The following is a 22,618-nucleotide window of genomic DNA, read 5'->3' on the forward strand; positions in this document are numbered from 1 at the left end:
CCTGGTACTGAATAAAAGAAAAATGTTTCAAATTCCTGTTTGAGTTAGGTATAATGGTGCACACCTTTAATCCCATCATTCATGTTTCATATTTAAGGTTGTAGGAGAGTTGTGGGTTCTTCACTTTTTGTCCAGTCCGTTACTTTTTAACAGGATGTATTCTTCTCTTTGGATTTTCTTAACACGCTACACAGGAAACTGGAAGTGTTTTGAAAAGGTGTCCCATGGTCATGCCCCCCCCCCCTTCCCCGGCATCTTGCTGTGTTTCCTTAGATGGGCTGATAGTCATTGAGTAGACCAGATAGCCTAGAACGCATGGTTATTCTTCTGCCTCAGCCTGCTGGGTGCTAGAGTTACATGTGTGTGCCCTATGCCAACTTACTTTTTAATACAGAGATTGGTTTATGGAAACTTGAACATCCTTTAAGAGTATAAGCAAAGAACAATGACTTATATGTACAAAATGTAGTAGTAAAAGAATAAAAATGGGTAGACAAGATTGTAAAGTGAGCAGTTTTGTTCAAAATAACAAAAAAAGATGAAATTTAATTGGTAACTTTTAATCATTCTGAATAATAAACATTCATCCATTTAGTTGATTTTCTTGTTTTTACCTCTGTACATTTAACAATAAACAATATTATATTTTCGGCCGGGCGGTGGTGGCGCACGCCTTTAATCCCAGCACTCGGGAGGCAGAGGCAGGCGGATCTCTGTGAGTTCCAGGCCAGCCTGGTCTACCAAGTGAGTTCCAGGAAAGGCGCAAAGCTACACAGAGAAACCCTGTCTTGAAAAACCAAAAAAAAAAAAAAAAAAAACAAAAAAAAAAACCAAAAACCAAAAAAAACCCCCAATATTATATTTTCTTTTTTTTTCTTCTTTTTTCTTTTTTTCTTTTTTTTTTGGGGGGGGGGTTTCGAGACAGGGTTTCTCTGTGTAGCTTTGCTCCTTTCCTGGGACTCACTTGGTAGTCCAGGCTGGCCTCGAACTCACAGAGATCCGCCTGCCTCTGCCTCCCGAGTGCTGGGATTAAAGGTGTGCACCACCACCGCCCAGCTATATTTTCAATATTAATGTGTTTAATTAAAATCTAGATCTTGTCAGAAGGAAACAGTTTTGAACAAATACAAGGAATTATAGTTAAGTCACTATGTCAGCTGTTTTGTATAAGCATGCATTAACATTTAATCACTGTGAACTGTGATATTTAGTGTAAGGAATTAGTAATGTTTGACCTTTTAGATAGTTAAATAACTTAGGATCTTGCGCATTTCAGGTATGTGCTTTTGGGAATCCAGCATGGACATTACTGTAGGAATTCTCTTAAGAATTTAAATTTACTAAACTTCTTTCTTGTCTTAATTCAGTTTTTCCTAAATTTTCATGCTTTGTGATTCTTGGCACAGTTTCAGGAATATAGCAATAGCACCATGCTAATTTTTTGAGCATTTGGTGCTTATAAAGTAATACAGGGGAAGAAAATGCTTTGGAAAACTTGTTCGTGGCTTTAGTTCTCTTAATGAATTACTGTATTAAAAAAGTATTTTTAAGTTGCTTTGATTCAGTATTTCTTTTTGAGAATTTGGTAGCATTTGCCTTTTTGATTCATAGTGATATTGATGCTTTATAACTAGCAAAACTCTTTAATGTGATTAATTTAGTATATAAATTTTATATGTAGTTCTTTTCTGTATGTATTTGACACCCAATGTTTTTCAGCTACATACTTATTTATTACAATCATATAAATTAATATTCCCAACATTTCAAAGTTAATGGTGTTGACAACTGTAAGAAATTTGTGGAGAGTGCTGTCCTCAAAGAGGGTCCATGCTAATTTCTGTGCCATTCCAGTTTTTAGTATATGTGTTACCAAAGTGAGCATTGTATGTATTTATGTGTTCCTTTGGAAGAAGGGAAGTGCCTACATCCACTGTCTGATACTACTGGAAATTGTAGTGATACTCGTGTGAACTGCCGCCACAGGACTGGAAATCTGTACAAATGTCAAAAGAATAAAAGAATCTCAACTATGCAAGTGAATAATGTTAGCATTATGTTAGAGACAGTAATACCAATAAATTAAATTGTTTTGTTTTTTCTCCTTTGGACATAGGAACTGTTATCAGTAGGACAGTTATAAATACTTTAGTTTTAGAGGAATAAACTGCTGTGTTGGTGAATATTCTTAATTTTAATAGATTAACTTTCTCCTTTATGTTTGATGTATTTTGAGGGTCGTGTAAGAAATCTTTGTGTATACTTAACCATATACATATACTTTTCCACATTGCTTTCTTTTTCATTAGAAGCTTTATTTTATCTTCCACATTTTAGATTTGATATACATATGGAATTATTTTTTGGAACAAGGAAATGATCAAGATTAACTTTAAAAATAGATATTCTGTTGACTTATTTCCATCAAGTAAGAAACCTCTCTTTTTAGTTTGTTGTCATAGAGAACACCATTCTCATGACTGAAATCAGTCTTTATTTGTTCAGCCTACAGTTGCTCAGCTACAATCTACCAGGTTCATTAGTATGAGAACTCAATATACTTTGGATTCTGATTTCATCAATCCCATTCTTCAGTATTTCTTTTCTACCTTCTCAGGTTAACTTTTCCTGATTTCTTGAGGTAGAAACTTTATTGCTTTCAGCCTTTATTTATTTACTTTTAATGTTACAGATTTCTCTCTTAGTATCTGTAAGTCAAAATTGGTGGACAATCTGTAACCTTTTGATTTGCTTCTTTGCATTAATAAGTTATTAACAAGTACAGAAATGCTTCATTTATAAATAATTAGTAACCTTTAAAGTTTTAGGGTAAGAATAGTAATTCTTTACTTTAAAAATTTTACATTTATTTTGGCTTATGTCTTAGACTAATACCAGGTGTGTCTTTGAAAATCTCTACTCTCTAAACCTATGATCTAAAAGTGGTAAAGGGACTTTTGACACCTCTGCTTAAAGAAATACATTTATTTATTTACGTGTGTGTGTGTGCGTGTGTGTAGGGGGGAGGAGGGGGGAGAGGGAGTTGGTTCTCTCCTTCCACCATGTTGATTGATTGTGGAGATTGATAGCAGTTTGTCAGCCCTGTCAGCTCTGAGCCATCTCACCAGCTTGAAGTTAATTTTCTGGTTGATTACATTTAGGCTGGGTAATGTACTCTGAGCATTTTTGGGTGTTTTTAATGGGGCTTGGTTGATTCAGCTTATAGTCAATTTTAGATAACTGCCTGTAGTCACTTGATGGGATATGGTTGACAGTTTTCTTTGTAGGTTTATTGCACCTTGTAATATTGTCATGGTTTGTATCCTGAGTGCTTTTTAATGTGCTTTTGCTAGCAATTAAGAACTTTCCCATTCCATTGTGGTAGTAGAGTTGTCTTTTTATGGGGTTTAGCTGTTAAAAATTATGTATAGTTCTGTTTATACTTTGCATATTTTAATGTTGGTATCTCTAATAATATTTCCTGTGTTTGTGCACCTGCATACTAGTATGATATAACATATTTCCCATTATTTTCAGTATTTCTGTGTTCTGACATTAAAGATTCATCTCTAATTTTATTATTTTACCCAGTATGATAATCTTGTTCTTTTAGTGGTTGTCCTAGAGATTACAGTATGCATCATTGGTTTATTACAGTCTCATTAAAAACACTTTTACTTTTTTTTCTAATAATCCTAAGAACTTAGGACATTTAAACTCAATTTGCTTTTCTCAAGCTTTTTATGTTATTTTGCATTTTCATTTACATATGCATTAATACTCACTGGACCTTATTATTACTCATAGTGTTAGTATTTATTTAGATTTGCCCATACATTTGTCCTTTTAGTAGCTCTTGGTTTTATATTGCCTTCCCACCTTTCCTGGTAGGATCATTTTCTTTTTCCCTATGGAACTTTTTTTTTAGGTTTTTTTTTTAAAGATTTATTTATTTATTATGTATACAGCATGTATGACTGCAGGCCAGAAGAGGGCACCAGATCTCATTACAGATGGCTGTGAGCCACCATGTGGTTGCTGGGAATTGAACTCATGACCTCTGGAAGAACAACCAGTGCTCTTAACCTCTGAGCCATCTCTCCAGCCCTTTTAGATTTTTTTTAAACATCTGCTGTTAAAATTTTTATTTTCTTTTTGTTTGAAGCAATGCTTGTTCTTATTTCTGAAGGATATTTTCTCCATGTAAGATTTCTAGGTTCAAAGTAATGAAAAATTTTCTACAAAAATTTAAAGTACTATATTTGTTAATATTTGAAGTTAACAAAGATTTTTGCCATTGTTTCTTGTAAGATAATGCCTTTCATATTCCGCTTTTATAGTTTAATCTTGTTTTGGATTTTAGCAACTTTGTTTGGCTACACCTTCATGTGAGCTAGTCTGCTTTTGTATTTGCCTGATTGCTTTTTCTTATTTGGCTTATATGGAATTTGAATTTTTTGTGTTAATGACTTTCTTGGACTGGGAAGTTTTTAGATTTTTTCTCTGGATTTTACTTTTTCTTCTGTTTTCTTTCTGCTTTCTTTTTGGGACTCCTCATGTTTTGGTTTCTTTTTTATTGTTGTGATAAAACACCATGACCAAGGCATCTTATAGAGAGGCTCATTTGGACTGTGGTTCAGAGGCGTGAGTCTACAGCAGTGGGACAAAGGTGTGATGGCACATGCAGGAAGCTCAAAGGAGTGAGAGCAGACTGGGTATGGCTGGGTCATTCTCAAAACCAGCCTCCAGTGACACACTTCCTCCAACAAGGCCACACCTCCTCAACTTACACACACTGTGCCACCAACTGGGACCAATATGTAAATGCCCAGAGCTCTGGATGACATGTCAGTCAAATCACCTTATCACATGTATTCAAGTTATGTTGTAGTCATCATTTATCTTCTTTTCTGTATTTTCTTATTTGATTTTGTTCTTTTGTAAGCAAATTTTCTGTTTTCAATTTAATCTCTCTTAAAAATATGCTTAATTTCTTGGTAATCTCATTTAGCTCTTGATTTTATCAATTTGATTACTTATTTTTAAATGTTTTGATTTTTATGCTTCTATTTTTATCTTTATGCTTTTCTGTTTCTTGATTTAGTTCATATTTAATAAATTCATTTTCTTAATTTTTTGTGGTGCTGGGAGTTGAACCTTGGACATCTAGGTAACTGTTCTACCACTGAGCTATGTTCTCACCTCGAATAACTATTATTTAAAAATGTTTCTTTAGAGTACTAAGGGAAGTGGGCAAATCAGAGGTGGGGGAAGGGAATGGTTTGAACTGATGTTAATGACAAGGAATGATAAAGAGCAGAGAGAAAAGGATCTAGAAACGGTAGGCTAGGCCTGTAGACCTGTGCCCAGCTACTCTGGAACTGAGTCAGGAGGATCACAAGTTTATAGCCCACTTAGACTACAGAGTGAGTTCCAAACCAAACTGAATAATTTAGCCATATCCTGGAGAGGCTGGGGTGGGGTATGGGGTCTTCTCCTCCCCTCCTCCTCCCCTCCCCTCCTCCTCCTCCTCCTCCTCCTCCTCCTTCTTCTTCTCCTTCTCCTCCTCCTTCTTCCTCTTCATCATCATCATTAACTTGCTTGGATTGACTTGTTGGTTCAGATGGAAAGATCTAGCGAATGTTTTGTCTCAAAAATGGGTGGGAGAGTTAGGAATGATTAATAAAAGTACTCTTAATCATAACACTGGACAAGTATGGCAAATGACCAAGGTCATATGTGTTCTACCTTTTTTTCTCAAGTTTCATTTGAAATCCTAAGCAAAACCCTCCTTTTTTTTATTTCTCTTTGTTGAGATGACATCTCATATTGTTTGTGCTGACCTTAAACTTGCTGTGCAGCCATATACGTGAAAACTGAGCTTTCATGAAACACCCTGTCTGGTTAAAACTTTCTCTGTGAGAGAAAGCTTTTCCTTTTGAGATTTTTAAAAAATGAGACAGAGGTAGATTAATATTCCTATGTAGTATAGTTTAAAAGAAGAGCATAATGTATCCGGCTGTAGATTTATAAGTGGGTTTACATTTGATATGATCTCGACATATTTTGATAAGCAGAAGCAGGATGATGAGATTTTATGTGAAAGGATGTGTGTTAAACAATATTTGTGATACAAACATTCTAGTTTGGCTAAGAGGAAGATTGGAGTCCTTCACAGTGGCCTTTGAATTGTTTGTACTTCATTTGTTTTAAGGGTTTATAGTTTTAGCAAATAGTAAACTTAACACCAACCTGAAATAACCAATTTTAGAAGAGACAGGCATTATGTAAGACAATTTGGCTAACATTTTGAAAGTTCCAGAAAAGTTCTGAACTAGTATGATCAGCTACACAACCATGTGATTCAGGTAACAAAGAGTTCCCTGGCAATTGAATTTCTACATAAAAACATTTGTGTTTTCTCTCTAAGAGTTGAGCTTAAATATATGGTCATGATGTAGGTTGTCTTAAAATCCAGGGCAATGGTCAATTTCCTATTAAAACAGGAAATTCAAATAGCAGTCTTTTAAATAGTTACTCTGTTTTCCTGTTAGGGTAGTAAGACTAAACTTAGGTAAATATTATTTTCTACTTGATTCCAAGAACTTTGTTATGTCAGATGGATTCCTTAATATATAGAGTTGTTGTAAATTATTTCTAATCACTCATCTTACTATTATGTTCCAGGAAAGGATTTAATACAATAAATGTTTCGATTTTGAGCAAATTTAGGTAAACCTGGAGCCAAGGGGGTTGAGAAAAAGAAGATGTTCATTAATGAGATACAGGGTTTGGCTGTGCAGAACAAATTGAAAAACCGTGTGAATCAGTGTTCTTAGGGAAATTGAGAGGGGGTGAAAAATGGAGTTAAAATTGAATTGTTCAGACTAAACAAATGTTTAAATTACATATGAATGTTTAAAAGAGTATTATGTATTTCAATCTGCACAGGAGTTTTATGGTGGCTGTTTTTATTTTAGTTATTTGTATTTCTCCCCTAGGTGGTATCATGGAAAACTCGATAGAACCATAGCAGAAGAACGTCTCAGGCAGGCAGGGAAATCTGGAAGCTACCTTATAAGAGAGAGTGATCGGAGGCCGGGGTCCTTTGTACTTTCATTTCTTAGCCAAACAAATGTTGTCAACCATTTTAGGTAAGTCTTTGTTCCTAGTTTAAGGTATTTAATATGGCACTTTGGTATTAAATTTGACACATATTTATAAATATATCCACTTTCACAAAAGTGAATGATATTAGTATAATAAACTTGATTTCAATTAAGTTATTTAATCAGTGATTTAGAGTAAATATTTTTGAAATGCTTAAACTTTTTATTTAAAGATAGTAATATTAATCTTTACAATGCCAGTTTTCAAATATATTCCTCATAGGAATATATTATTACAGATACATTTTGAAAAAAATGTAGGCTAAAATGAAAGAAATATAGGCTGAGACTATAATAATAGTAATAGAAAACACTGTATAGAGGTTGAGATTGTCCTTAGTTCCTTTCAGCTTCACTATCTTGAAATTCTGTACATGTTCACTTTTGTGAGATAGACAGGTATTTATATTTTCCAAGTAAGGTGTCATCTCTATATACAAATATATTTACAGCCAGTATTAACTGATAAAATGTTCTTGGGCCTTTGACTTTTAAATTTTAGAATAAGTTTTAAGAGTACTGTCATTCTTAACCACATGTATAACTTTTTCACAAAGTATAATAAATCAAGGAATATAATTTCATAATGATAATATTTGATCATAGTTTTTATGTAGCATTTTTATTACATTTTACACGAATTTCAAGAGATTTGTAAGCTACTTCTAGCCAGAGAAGTAAAATTGCTGAGTCTTAAATATAGAAGTGATGGGAGATATCTGAGGTTAAATTTTAAAGTATTTGGTTCAGTTACATAATCGAGACTTGTAAATACGGTCATATTAAATTTATAAATATTTAAAAAATAATACTAAGTTACTAGTGATGATATGGGTAAGTGATTTTTTTGAAGTAAAGGAATGTATGTTAATGGAAAAGAGTGTGAAATTGACAAAATTTTAAAAATTGGACATAGAAGCTGGGCAGTGGGGGCTTATGCCTTTCATCCCAGCACTTGGGAGGCAGAGACAGGTGGATCTCAGTGAGTTCAAGGCCAGCCTGTTCTACAAAGTGAGTTCCAGGACAGCCAACTGTTACACAGAGGAAACCCTGTCTCAGAAAACAAAAAAAAAAAGAAACAAAAAAAAAATTGGACATAGGTACTAGAGGGACATAGCCCCATGATAGAGAACCTGGGTTTAATTTTCACTCAAAAAAGGGACTAAGAAACACTGAAATTATGTTTTGTTGTTGTTTTTTTTTTTTCCTTTACAATTAGGATTATTGCTATGTGTGGAGATTACTACATTGGTGGAAGGCGTTTTTCTTCACTCTCAGACCTAATAGGTTATTACAGTCATGTTTCTTGTTTACTTAAAGGAGAAAAATTACTCTATCCAGTTGCACCACCAGAGGCAAGTAAACTTAATGAAGTATCATGAAATTTATTTTCCAAAATCACATAAATTTTGATCTAATTAAATTTCTTATTGTATTATAATTTTATAAGTATTTGTTTTATTTCTGGTTATAATGCGAGAACAAAAATCGTAGTTTCTTATTAAAGTAGTTTTGTATTTAAGTAACTAGATTTTTAAGATTATTCTGTGCATTTATAGCTTACCGTAATTGCTAGATAAGTTAAAATTATAAATTTCATACATTATATTATAAAATGAAGATTAATTTCCATGCCTTGTGTAGCTTATTTAATGATTGTTCAGATTAACTGAAAAAATCTGTTATACTTTTACAGTAATTTCTGTAAAAATAACAAGCAAGAGTAGTAAACATTTCTAGGTTCTGTATAGAGGCTCAGTAAAGATTAATTTGAATGATCCTATGGAGTTTATAATACGCAGTTGACTTTAAGCTTTGTGTGAATATATCTTTTTTGACTTGGATACAGAGACAATCTTCTTTTGATTGTGTGCATTAGTGTATGTATGTGTGTGACTGTGTTTGCAGCTCATGTATGTGTAGGGCATGTGTGTCAGGTTGTATTTGCACACTCATGACTGGTAGCTAGAAGCTGACATCAGATGTCTTCCTTGAATGTTCTCTACTTGATTAATTGAAGCAAAGTCTTTAGATGAACCCAGGACTTTTCAATTTGGCTAGCTTGTCTTGATAGTTTGCCTCAGATATCCCCTGGTCCTGCCTCCTAAATGCTGTGATTACAAGCAGCTGCCATACCTGTCACCTGTAATAATTTTTATGTTGGTTCTAGTTTGGGTTTTCAGGCTGTGGGATAGGGGCTTTAGCTACAAAGACATGAACCATCTCCCCAGCCCCTAAGTATTATTTTTAATGGTTTTCAGCCAGTAGAAGATAGAAGGCGTGTTCGAGCCATTCTACCCTACACAAAAGTACCAGACACTGATGAAATAAGGTATTTTATACTGTTTCTTATAAGCATTTGAAAAAACTAGACAATGAAGATTTATTGCTCTTAAACTAGGAAAGGTTTTGAATTCGAGGAAATATGATAGCTATTGCCTTTAGTATTTGATCTGTTGTGTTCCCATGGGATGTCCTGCCCCTTCAGACTGAAGACACGAATCAGGGTGGCCACAGTGAAAATAACAGGAGAAATAACAGCTTTTTTTTTTTTTTAATTAAAAAAATTTTGAGAAAGTAGAGTTCTTTCACAGTTTGTGAGTGGTTTATTTATTTATTTGTTTATTTTCTGGTTTTATTACCCATAACATTTATACCTTAGCTATAAATGATACTGAAATAATTTTTGATTTTTGCATAGGGGTGAACAATTTTAAATTTCAAGACTGTTGTGTAACTAGAGCATCATAGTTTTTGTTTGTATTTGTGTTTAATTTGATTATAAATTAATTATAAAACTTGATAATCAAATTATCCTTTTCTAAAAGCTATTTAATCATTCAATAGAAACCTTGTTTCTTTACTATGAAATGGTTTGCTGCTTCTGAATAGTTATTGACTATATAGTTTCTCTTTGAAATAACAGTATGATAAAATATAAAAACATTTTTTTTTTCTGGTACTAAAAGTTTTGGAAATTATTAGAAAACAAAGATTTAGGAAATTAGTATTAGAAAACACTTAGTAGTTTGCATCTCAAAGGTTCCATTTTTACGTAGTTATCGTCAATCTAATGACCTCATTTAATTCTTATTGACACTTATTTGTGAGTTAATGTGGGAAAATGAATAAAAGCAACTAAGAGGAAGAAAGTCACTTAATAGAGGTAAGTAGTATTGAAATATAAGTTCTAGAAAATTTGTAAAGTTCCAGTCTGATCATCTAAGACAGTAGTTCTCATAGTATATTCCATCTACTCGGAAATATGTAGTAGGAGAAAAAGCATAGATGGTTAAAGAACACTGTACTCATCGCACAATAGGCATTTGAATGAAATAAGATGTGATTATAAATGCTAAGTAATATTAGCGTCTACATAATAAAATCAAATGTAATTATCTAAAGGAAATTTTCTGAATTTATTTTCTCATATTTTGTTAATTATATATTGTTTTTTATTATTTGTCATACATAAGAAAGAATAACAACATTGAAATTTAAATTGTAAAATTCAGTTTTCTTGGAACTACTTCTAATGCTTATATAATTGTTTACTATTTAGAGGAATTCTAATTTGAATCTCATCTAACAAAGTAGTTAGTAGATACAGGAACTCTAATTTGAATGTAATCCAGCAAACTAGACACCCTTATCAAACCTATAATGAAGTTGTACATATAATGAAATTAGGATTTAGATGATTAACTTTCTTCATTTTCACAAAAGATGTCAGAAACAGCTCAGAACTTTTAAATTTTGTGTTTTTACATTTTTCCAATAGCATAATATCCAGTGTGGTGGTTTAGGAATACTTCGATGTCCATTTTTAAAATTTTAATGTCATTTGCTGTTTTAGTTTTTTAAAAGGAGATATGTTCATTGTCCACAATGAATTAGAAGATGGATGGATGTGGGTTACAAATCTAAGAACAGATGAGCAAGGCCTTATTGTTGAAGACCTCGTAGAAGAGGTGGTGAGTTTCATATTTCCTAAATTTCAGATCCTGAGTCTTTTATAAAAGTTTAGAACTTACCCATTTTCTGAATTATTAGATACGGACAAATTCCTCGTGAAAGCTTTTAATTCATAAGCACAAAGAAATTTAAGATGTATTTGGTGTTAGTAAATGATATTTGTTTATAAGGAAATAAACAGTATATTAGTATGTTATAATAGATAGCTGCCTTTGCAGAAAGTACTTCTCTACTTCTTAACTAAACTATCACTTGTACTTATTTTGTTATATTTTTGTGCTCCTATTCTTCATTAGGTATATTTGAATCAGAGGAATTTTAAATGGTTTCAAATGTGTGTATAATTTCTAATCTAGGAAAATTATAAATATATTACACATAAATAATCCCAAATTCATACAGTTTGAATATTCCCCTTGTTTTCTTTCCTATCATATTATATATTATTTATCTTAGTACACAATAATTTATAAATTGCACCATTTATTTTTAGATGCAGATCAGCATTCAAGCAGTGTTTGTGCCTTATAGACAATACTTATAGTACCACCAAAATGTATTAAACATTGTGATTTTGGAATTTATCTTTCCCTTTTAGATTTTGTTGTAGGAATGGCTTTCTGTGATCTTTAATGTCTATGTTCCCCTGCCCCCTCTTCCCCAAGAGTCTATGGAAGATGGCAGAATAAATTTTTTTTTTTTTTTTTTTTGCTACTGATTCTTTTGTCTGCCTATTCTGGCAACTAGATCCTGATTCATAAGCATAAGACATGCTGAGGAAAGTTGGAAGGAGTTATGGAAGTTATACAGGATGCATCCTGTATTCATAGTTATATACAAAACTAAAGATTTGGGATTATAATTTACAGTTCTTTAAATAGTGTTCAGAATTCTAGAGGCACACAGGCAGAACATTCAAACTGAAGCACCTTATTATCTGTGTTAGTTCTATAAACTTTTAGGTTTTGTTTATGTTAGGCTTCCTTTTGCCTGTTATACTACTCTTCTCTATTCTGATTATGAAAGGGAGTGAAAATATATTTGTACTTTAACTGAAGTATTAAATTTCTGGATCAAAATTAACAAAATGAACTTTAGTAAGAACATATAAAGGTTAGAAAGTGTCTGCAGAAGAATAGTAAAGAATAGCTCAGTATTGGATAAGGGGACATTACCTAACATGAACACAGAGAATGAAACAAAAAAAGTTAATTCATTATAAAAGAACAGTGTGTTGTGGTAGCTAAAAGGGAATATAGTCGTAATGCAAATTATTCATTCTAAGAAGTATAAGTGGTTTTTACTGTGATATTTAGTACAATTTTACACAGTGGGTTTATTGGAAGTTAGTGAATTCTTTGCAGATTGAAAAGCTGCTTGGACAATGTCTAGATAATGAAGATGTGACTGGTATTCTCCTCTCTGAAATTCTAACTAGAATTCTCTAAGCACATTCACATTTTTAAGTCTGCCTGTGGGTTGTATGCTCCAGGAAAGGGCATCTTTTTCTTGTTGGTGTTGTTCTGACTCACTGATAGATCCCCATTGTCTAGATTACTCTGGCATCTGTAAATTTTGAGTAGATGAGTGTAATGTCTCTATGCCTATAAGGGTCCTCTTCTTCACACTCTTGGCCTGTTAGGTTGCCTTGCAAAACTTAATTCATTGTTACTAGCTCACTTCAATTGTCACCTTCTTTTTTTTTTTTTTTCCAGAGAGTTTGTTTCTAGGTACTTTTTTTTAGGTCAAATTGTTTCTATCTTTGTTTTCACAGTACTCATTGGTTCTATATTCCATTGTACTTAAAACATTATTATATAGACCACTTTTTAAAAAAGGGTAGTTATAATACTCATTTTGTTCCTTATAGTAAGCATTCATTGACTTTGATTTTAGTCTGACTAAATACTTAGTGAGGAACTAATTAAGAGAAGTCCTTGCTAATATTTTTTTCTTTCATTATCAGTTTATTGAAAACTCACTGTAAGCTGCTACAACTATAGTTCAGTGTATACTCAGTGTTTGGGGTGGTGGTGATGTTATAGAGAATAGCTTAGAATTTAATAAGATAGTCACTATTTTGGAATGAATAATGTTAGAATAGCTTTAAAACCTGGAGTACAGACTAGAGTAAGATAAGGTTTAAAAGATGGCAGAAAGAGAGAGGATGCATTTTGTATTCCACAGAAAAGGAAGTGCTCACATTTTAGGGTCAAATATTTGACTGTAAGGAGGTAGGATTTGAGGTAGTTTTGCCTAATGGCTTGGTTTTTTAAAACAGGTAGGTAGCAGTGAGTTGAGAGGACATTCTGATAGCACTTAGCACAACAGAACGCAATCTACAGAAGAGAGGTGAAGTAGATGAGCAAAGGCGTAGTTAGATGTGACCTGGAAAGTGGGTAGTGTGAGGCAGCAAATACATACTTGAGGCCTATGGTTAAGGGCGTTTCTTGGAAAATGAGGAATCTGTAGGCAGGAAAGAGGGTAGTAAAGGTTTGCTTTAAAGGTGTGTGTCCATTTAGTTTGTTTATTCTTATGTGCACATCTACAGTTGACACTGAGGAATTCAGAGAGGTTGGAGGGGGTCATTATACTGTAGTTGGGACTACTACCTTAATAGTTTATAAGAAAAGAAGAAAGAGTGATTTAAACTGACGACAACATGGAGAAGAGAGAACAGAGAACTGCATAGTAGTTCTTGAACGGAAACATCTTTTCTCCTAATAACTATGAAAAGTATTGTGGAGATAGTTTTGAAGATTGAATTCTTAGGAATTTTCATGAAATTGCATTAAGATTTAATTTCATAAAATTAAAAATTATGCTGTCTTAATCTCTTCCCTTTAGGGCCGGGAAGAAGATCCACACGAAGGCAAAATGTGAGTTTGTATTAATTATTAAAAGGAGAAACAATAATGTAAAATTGTAAATTAGAAAAATAGTCAAAAATACTTAATGAATTTTAGACTGATGTATTTTTTAAGTTTGGTTCAGAGAATTGATATATACTTCTTAAGAATCTAGTACTAAATTCTTAGTTTTAAGCTAACAGTAGCCTATATCCCCAAGCTAAAGCCTTGTCAGTAAACATTATGTTGCATCTTAATGAGCAGCACCGCTCCTCCTATTTCCTCATTTTCTTACTAATTATAGTCGTTCTTATATTTGTGACCAAATCATTAATGAACTTTTAAACTCAGTTTTTAGTGTGCATATGTGAGAGAACTTCTGATAATTTTAGTATAAACAAGCAAGGTCTTTTAAAATAAGCCTTTTTGATTCCTTTTATGTGTACAGGATTCCTTTTAAAATCTTAGCCTTCAATCACATTCTATTTTATTCATATTATTTCAATAGTGTGTTCATCTATTGTCTTTTCAGTTCATTTTTTTCTTAATCAACTTGTCAGCATTTATAGATGGTATTTAAATCTTGCCACAAATGTTTTATTTTCTTTTTCTTTAGCCATCAGAAGAGGAAGTATATTAAACTGAACATTCAACATGTAGTTCTTTTATTATCTTTTTTATTAATAGACTATATTATATCTTACAAGTACATTCTCTTTTTTTTTTTTTTTTTTTTGGTTTTTCGAGACAGGGTTTCTCTGTGTAGCTTTGTACCTTTCCTGGAACTCGCTTTGGAGACCAGGCTGTCCTTGAACTCACAGAGATTCGCCTGCCTCTGCCTCCCGAGTGCTAGGATTAAAGGCGTGCACTGCCGCCGCCACCACCTGGCAGAGTACATTCTTATATTACTACTCCATATGGATACAAGTGCCTCCATTGCTCAACTCAACCTAGTTGATTGTGTTTGAAGTCTGTATCAACAGTTTCAAATTCTAGTTAATGCTTAAGGAATCAGATTCACAGCAAAAGGAGATTGGAGATGTGTGTGTGTGTGTGTGTGTGTGTGTGTGCGCGCGCGCGCGCGCATGTACGTATGTACATACATACATATATTCCCATTTTTCTCCCAACACAATAATCCTGATTTTCATTATATAACATCTTGATAGAGATCATAGTGCAGAGAATCATTTCTTTCCCTCTTGTCAGAGGACAGCAGCCTGAGTGGTAGCAAATGGCAATTGATATTAATTGTTTAATATTACCGATTATGAGAAGTAGAAAACTTGAAAGTTTTTTGCATGTCTTAAGGTGACCACTCTGTCTAGTTAATATGTGCAAGAATGTGAATTCATAGGGCAAGTAAGATGGCTCAGAAGGTAAAGGCATTCACACACACACACACACACACCACACACTAAATGAATCTGAGTTCAATATTATGAAATCCTTTAGATTTTCAAGAGAAAGTGTAAATTCCTCGTGTCCCTGTTTAAGAGTACAGATCTACAGATGCCAGTAAATGTTTAAAACTTCACTCATTTTTCAATGTCAAGTATAAGACTTCACTGGGAAGTTTTCTGTTAATACATTAATCTTATTTTTTCTGAACTTTATGTGGTATTTAGCATAAGTTAAATTTTATGTTGATTTATTTTATATATGTGCTTACTCTTTAGTATTTAAAGCAGAGACTCTGGCAGTGAAGTATTGGAAATATTTTAAAGTATCCTTTAGGCACAATGAATTCCCTTTGAGATTAAATAGCCAGTATGACTAACTTAGTTTCTTTGTACTCCATATTTTCTGTGTAGGCAATACTAAGTTTTAATAATTATTTTCTTCTAAAATATTTATTGAGTATGTGCCTTCTTTTCAGTCATAAATAACTTTATTATATTCATTCTTAGTAGTATCTGGTATAACAGCCAACTTCTGCTAGGCACTCCAAATCATTAGTCTCCTCACATTCTCTGTTCTAATACTTAGAGTACCTGTCTTCTGTACCTTTTATTAGTCTTATCACCTCACTCTGCCCTTTGTAAACCTTTCTGGTGCATGGCTTTATTTTTTATCTTTGTGTTTTACTAAGCTGCTTCCCAGGTGAGAATTACCCTTCAGTTGTTTATGTAGTTATCTAATTTAGTAAATTCACATTCAGTGAATCTTAATGTTGTTCCTTATATATGCTGAAGACTTGTGCCTTTTTCCATTACTCTCCAAACTCCCCAGCATGTACTCATCACTGTCCTTACTGTAGTTTTACGCTGTTTTATCCTAACCAGAGTCTGAACTTGTTAAGAGTAAGGACTATTATGTTGAGTACAAATCATGTACTTAAATTACATCAGTTTTATACAAGAATAACTCCAGGAAATAATATTGCCCCTTGCCTCGAGGTTATTTTCTTAAAGTTCAAAATATTATTCATCTTTAAAACTTAACTATTCTTTTAAAACTCTTTGGGTTTTATTTTTACTGGATAGAAAACTTTAGGGTTGGTCTTGGATGCCATCTAGCCGGCTCTCCGAGAATATAGAAATCCACTCTAGCATGTATAGTAAATGGTAGTTTAGCATTTACTTGAATGCAGTGTATAGTCTCATACGTTTTAGAGCATTCTAGACTGTATTGTTTATTTCCTCTTCATTATTCATGTCTGCTCAGAGAGCATCAGGAAATTGGAATTAATAAGCTAATGGTTGGAATAATTTCTTTAAAGATTAATTTTTCATTTACTTGAAAATTAAGTAGTATTTTAACTTTCCCTAGTAATAGAATGATTAATGAAGCAGAATGAATGACCTTTAAGCCTGTTGCATTGCATCTTAGAGCACTCATGTTTTCTGTCTTATAGTATGTGTCCTTTACAACTGGAACTTAACTCATTACCACAAGTCATTGTAGACAGACCTTAAGAAGATGCAGCAGAGTGGTAGAGAAGTGATCTGAGATTACCAGTGAGAGACAGTGGGACTTCATCTAAATCAGAGGAAAAACTTCAGGACTTTGGCTTTTAAATGATTGGATTTATTTTATTTTTGAGGCAGGGTCTTATTATATGGTCCCAGCTGGCCTGTATCTCACTGTGTGTAAACCAAGCTGGCCTAAATTTATAGTGATCTTTTCCTCCCAAGTTCTCAGATTAAAGGGATGTACCACCACTCCTGATCCTTAAGTAATTTTTTAAACATGTCATTTTATGTAAAGGTAAATACTAAGTACTTGAAATTTCATTGTGCTATATTTTCAACTATTACAGTTTATAATAATTTCTAAATGCTTAATTCCAGAATACAGATTATAAAATTCTTTAGCAGTCCAGTTTGATAGACTATTAGCTCAGAATTAAAAATCGGTTGAGTTCTTTCTGTTGGTTTGTACTTGTTCTTTAACATTTTAATTTTATTGGTAGAGATCTTATGTTAAAAGAAAATTAATTTTGAGAGAGACATGAGAAAAATAATTTGGTTCTGCCTTTTATTTCCTCCCCTATCCCCTACAAGCCGTCCAAGGGAAAATGGAGTTGTGATATAAGCATGTAACAGATACTACTAGAACTAAAACTCTAGAACTAAAACCAGTATTTTTAAAAATATTACAATTAATATGGAAATTGTAGTTTAAAATTTTACTTGACATTTCCTAGTTTTTCTGTACTTTGTTGAAATAAAGCACAGTAAGTTTCTAAAACACAATAGAAATGTAATGGATGAAATGTGATCATTTCTATTACATTTATTTCATGTCAGTATGAATTATGAAACTTTTGCTTACTTTTGAGTATATGAAAGCATCAGCATGTGGACTTTTGATTTACATGTCATGTTTGTTCTCCTTTAAAGATGGTTCCATGGGAAGATTTCCAAACAAGAAGCTTATAATTTATTAATGACAGGTACCTTTGTATTCTTCAATGTCTTTATTGATAAAGTATAAAATTGAAACAACTTTTTTTCATGTACTGTACTTTCCTTTACTATTTGATTAATACTTATGCATATTGTATTTTCTTTGCGATGCTTGGAAACCGGTATTTTTCTGGTTTTGTTTTAGGTTAAAATGTACATGTCTAATAAACTTTTGTGAAGTATATTTTTCTTCTTCCCTAGCCACTGTCCCTGTTTCCTTCCCCATGTGTTACAGCTTATGATCTTGTGATATATAATTTTTGTGTAGCTCAGGGCTATCCTACATATAATATACTTAGAAGAATACATAATATACTTTTTAATGTTAAGAAATATATTAAGAAAACATTTCATATTTACAAATACAAATTGTTGTCATTCTTTTTATTGATCATGTGAGTTGTAGTCTACAAATACCATATAGCATGCAATGTATCAATAGAGGAATACCATGTTATCATTCTTTTTCCATTCATTTATAATGTACTTTTTTTCCCCCCTCAAGACAGGGTTTCTCTGTGTAGTTCTGACTGTCCTGGAACTCGCTCTGTCCTCGAACTCACAAAGATCCACCTGCCTTTGCCTCTTGAGTGCTGGAATTAAAGGCATGCACCAGTGTACATTCTTGTATTATTTGTGTGCATGGTGGAATTACATAATTGAGCCTTATTTAAAATGCATTCCTAACTTTTCTGATTGTTAGAGGAAGATGCAAATTAAGTTTACTTACATTAAGCGTTTATTATTTAAAGCAACAGTTCTCAACCTATGGGTTGTGACCCCTTTGACAAACCTCTCATCAAAAATATTCATTACAATTGCTAACATTAGCACAATTTCATATATGAAGTAGGAATAAACTAACTTTATAGTTGGGATGGGTCACCAAAACATGAGAAACTATATTAAAGGTTGCAGCATTAGGAAAGTTGAGGACCAGTGATTTAAAGTAACAACTATATTACTTTGCTCTTTATTATTTACTTTTCATTGTGAGGTTAATTTAACTATCAGATATTTATTAGTAAACTATATTTTACAGAGATTGATGACAAAATCAATTTATTATATATATTTTAGATGTTGTGGTTCTGAAAAATTGGTAGTTCCTGTATTTTATAGGGTACCCTGAAATAGGTAACTATAGCAAATAAATACTAATTGTTAAATATGTTGCCTTAGTTGTTTTAAGATGTATCATTACATCTTAAGTCAATGATTTATTCGCATATAGGATTTGAGGCTGTTTTTGAAGTGCTTAATGTTTTAACCTGCACTAACTAGGTTCAGAAGGAGTTTAAAATATGCCAATGCTAGACCTAGAGATCAAGTTTAAACCAGAGTGTTATGTCATCAGCTTTTTGGGTGGAACCAAAAAAATTCATTTTAGTTAGTTGTTGGTGTAGGTTTATATTTAGATATTGAATCACCAAGTACTTGAAGTATCCATTATTTTTTAGATGTCAAAGCATGAAAAGAGCCAGGCAGTGGTGGCACACGCCTTTAATCCCAGCACTCAGGAGCAAAGGCAGGCAAATCTCTGTGAGTTCAAGGCCAGCCTGGTCTACAAAGCAAGTTCCGGGAAAGGCAAAAAGCTACACAGGGAAACCCTGTTTCGAAAAAAAAAACAAAAAACAAAAAGAATCTAAACATTTCTCACATTAGTTTGTATTTTTGTTTATTCCTACACTCTTTTAGAAAGAGTGGACACTTTACCGACACTACACAAGCACATTCATGTACAAATTTGCACATGATTCTTATCTTACATTGAAGAAGAAACAGAGTATCATCATTGTCACCCAGAATTTACTTTATCATATATTAAATTGCACAGTTTGTACAGGTTTTTATTATTTACTTATATATTAATCTGAACTCTGAAAACTCAATATAAGATTTACTTTTTACTTCTTTGTATCAAACACCAATACAGTAGCAAGAGTCTAAGCTAGATGATTTGAGCTATTACTCATTTATACAAGAATTACATGTGATACTGGGTTAGTTAATGCTTTCTTACAAGAGTCAATTCCTAATCTTCCTGTTAATCAGTATTTAACCACAAAGGAAACATTATGGTATTAGGAATCATTGCTAATTGAAGATAGTCTTTTGTGTGCACCTTTTCAGGATGATACCTAGTGAGTAAAATATTTGATGTGTTTATTGATTATGATAATATACTCAGATACTTCAGTTATTTTGAACCTACCTTTGTAAGCACTTATACTGTTATATAACCGTTTGCTTTTTAATCATTAATTGGAAATCCAGAGAAAGTTTAGACTATTAGGCAAAATGAGTTTAACTTTGAAGACTTTATTTAGGAGATTACCATATGATGTAATAGTTTGAGTTTCTTTAGGAGATTACCATATGATATAATAGACAACTTGCTACAGAAGTTACTGCTGCAGACTTTCAGTTCCATAGGTTTAGGTAATAAAACTAGTTAAGATAAACCAAGAAAAACATGAGTGGTTGTAAAACATAAAATGAAAATAGGAAACCCTGTCTTAAAGTTTCATGATAAAAATTTACATGTGGTTATGACTTTGAATATATTTCCTAATTAGATTACTTAACATATTTTCTTTTTATTTGGTAGAGTATAAAGCTAACAACTTAATTTTTACAGTTGGCCAAGTCTGCAGCTTTCTTGTGAGGCCTTCAGATAATACTCCTGGTGATTATTCCTTGTATTTTCGGACCAATGAAAATATTCAGCGGTTTAAAATTTGCCCAACACCTAACAACCAGTTTATGATGGGAGGCCGATATTATAACAGGTAAATCATGAAACAGTTTAAATTATCTTTTAGTTGTGGCAAAAATAGTTGGACTCAAAATATATTAAACTTCCTCAGTTTCTAATAGCTGTAGTCTTATCTGAGAGTGCTTTAAACAGTATCAAACATGAATATTAATACTTGTCAACTCCCAAATATCTTGTTTAATAAAATACTTATGTATAAGCTATTTGTAGATAATTCCCTGATTTTTACAAATGTCATGTAATTGGCTTATTCAAGAAGTTGATACTTTTTGTGTGTCGTGATTAGTTTGTACCTCTCAACTAATGAGGAAACTTTGTCTTTATCTTAAAACTCATAATGAATTGTAGTTGCTTGCTTAGGAAAGAAATTAGTAGAGGAAACTGTGTGATACAGAGTGGCAGTATTCTTCTGGAAAAGAAAGGATAATAGAGAGTACTATTGTTTTCTCTTTGGGGGACTAGCATAATCTTGTTTTTAAAATAAATTTACCTGCTTAGCTTGTTAATACTGCTCTAGTATTCCCCATCTCAATTAGAATTCCCTAAATTCCAGTCTAAGTTTTAAGTTCATAAAGCTTCAACAGCTGGCTTATCTAGAAAAAACAAAAATCTAGTGATAAGGTCTTTTGCTTATCAGAAGTTTAGTGGACAGTTAAAAAAGATTAAATGAAAGATAGAATTTTAGATGTTTGCACACCTCATCTTATTAAGCTACTGAGTACCTTGGTTTTAGACATCTTCACCTAGAATCTAGTTTGCTAGAGTTTCAGTTTGCCTTAAATTAGATTTTACCATTATCAAGGTTTTGGGAGACTTGAAACATACATTTGAAAGTATACACATGCAACTAAATTACTAAACATCAAGATTGAGATTTTTTTCCCTTTTAAAGATTGTCTTAGTTAGGGTTTAATTGCTGTGCAGAGACACCATGACATTTAACTGGGGCATGCTTACAGTTCAGGAGTTTAGTCTATTACTGTGTCAGAAAGCATGGTGGTATGTAGGCAGAAGTGGTATTGGAGAGGTAGCTGAGAGTTCTATACTTTGATCCACAGGCAGTAGAAGAGAGAGTGATGGCCTGGCTTGAGCTTCTGAAACCTCAAAGCCCACCCCCAGTGACACCCTTTCTCCAGCACTCTTCATAGTGCCATGCTCTGAGTCTTTGGAGCCATTTTCATTCAGGGATGATACTACAGGGATGATTTAATTTACATAGGATTATTTATTTTGAAGGTTGTTTTAATCTAAACTTCTTTATCTCTGCAAACATGGAAAATCTTTTTATGAACTGTGGGCTCTTGGTAAGATATATAAAGGTAGTCTTTATAATTAGAGACCACAATGGAACAAGAAGAAATAATTCAGGGACTTTTTACAAAATTATTAGTGTGCTTGCAAAATGATATTCAATATGGTTTCTACCACTCCCCAAGTTTGACTTCCTGACTTTTTTCCCTATGGATATATTTTAAAATGCTCGGGTACCTTATTTCTAGTTTTGTTTGTTTGCTTAATTCTTAAAATGAAATTGAAGGCTGACAAGATAGCTCAGAGTCAAAAACCAGATTCTATGCAAGTGTGAAACCATGAGTTTGATTCTTGGAACCCATGGTGAGAAGAGAGAACTCATTCTCAAAAGCTGTCCTCGACCTCTAGACACATGCCATGGTACATACATGCTTTCACACACCCAGAATATAAAAATAAAAAGGCCCAAATTAAACATAGAAAAAAGCATTATTAGTAATATTTCCTAGGAAGTAATTGAAAAGAAAACACATTTTTTCTGTTACTTAGATATGAAAATCTGATAAAATATTCATGCAGACTAACAGGCATACTATGGTATTCTGTTTTCTCTTTAGATTTTTGCTGTTTCCTAAGTAACTTTGAGCTACAGCTTTGACACAACTTTAGAAAAGGAGAGGCATT

The 22,618-nt window shown here is 32.8% G+C and overlaps 1 protein-coding gene across 1 annotated transcript in view; it reads left to right on the forward strand.

Moving 5' to 3' along the window:
• Positions 1-22,618, forward strand: part of Rasa1 (RAS p21 protein activator 1) — an 83,472-nt gene that overhangs the window by 29,335 nt on the left and 31,519 nt on the right. Inside the window, exons 2-8 of the mRNA XM_028894682.2 lie at positions 7,002-7,154; positions 8,389-8,524; positions 9,431-9,501; positions 11,026-11,143; positions 13,992-14,023; positions 17,839-17,891; positions 20,546-20,696. Coding sequence (XP_028750515.1) covers positions 7,002-7,154; positions 8,389-8,524; positions 9,431-9,501; positions 11,026-11,143; positions 13,992-14,023; positions 17,839-17,891; positions 20,546-20,696 — 714 coding nt within the window. The remainder of the gene's footprint in view (positions 1-7,001; positions 7,155-8,388; positions 8,525-9,430; positions 9,502-11,025; positions 11,144-13,991; positions 14,024-17,838; positions 17,892-20,545; positions 20,697-22,618) is intronic.

Source organism: Peromyscus leucopus, chromosome 11, assembly GCF_004664715.2.
Source record: "Peromyscus leucopus breed LL Stock chromosome 11, UCI_PerLeu_2.1, whole genome shotgun sequence".
NCBI lineage: Eukaryota > Metazoa > Chordata > Mammalia > Rodentia > Cricetidae > Peromyscus > Peromyscus leucopus.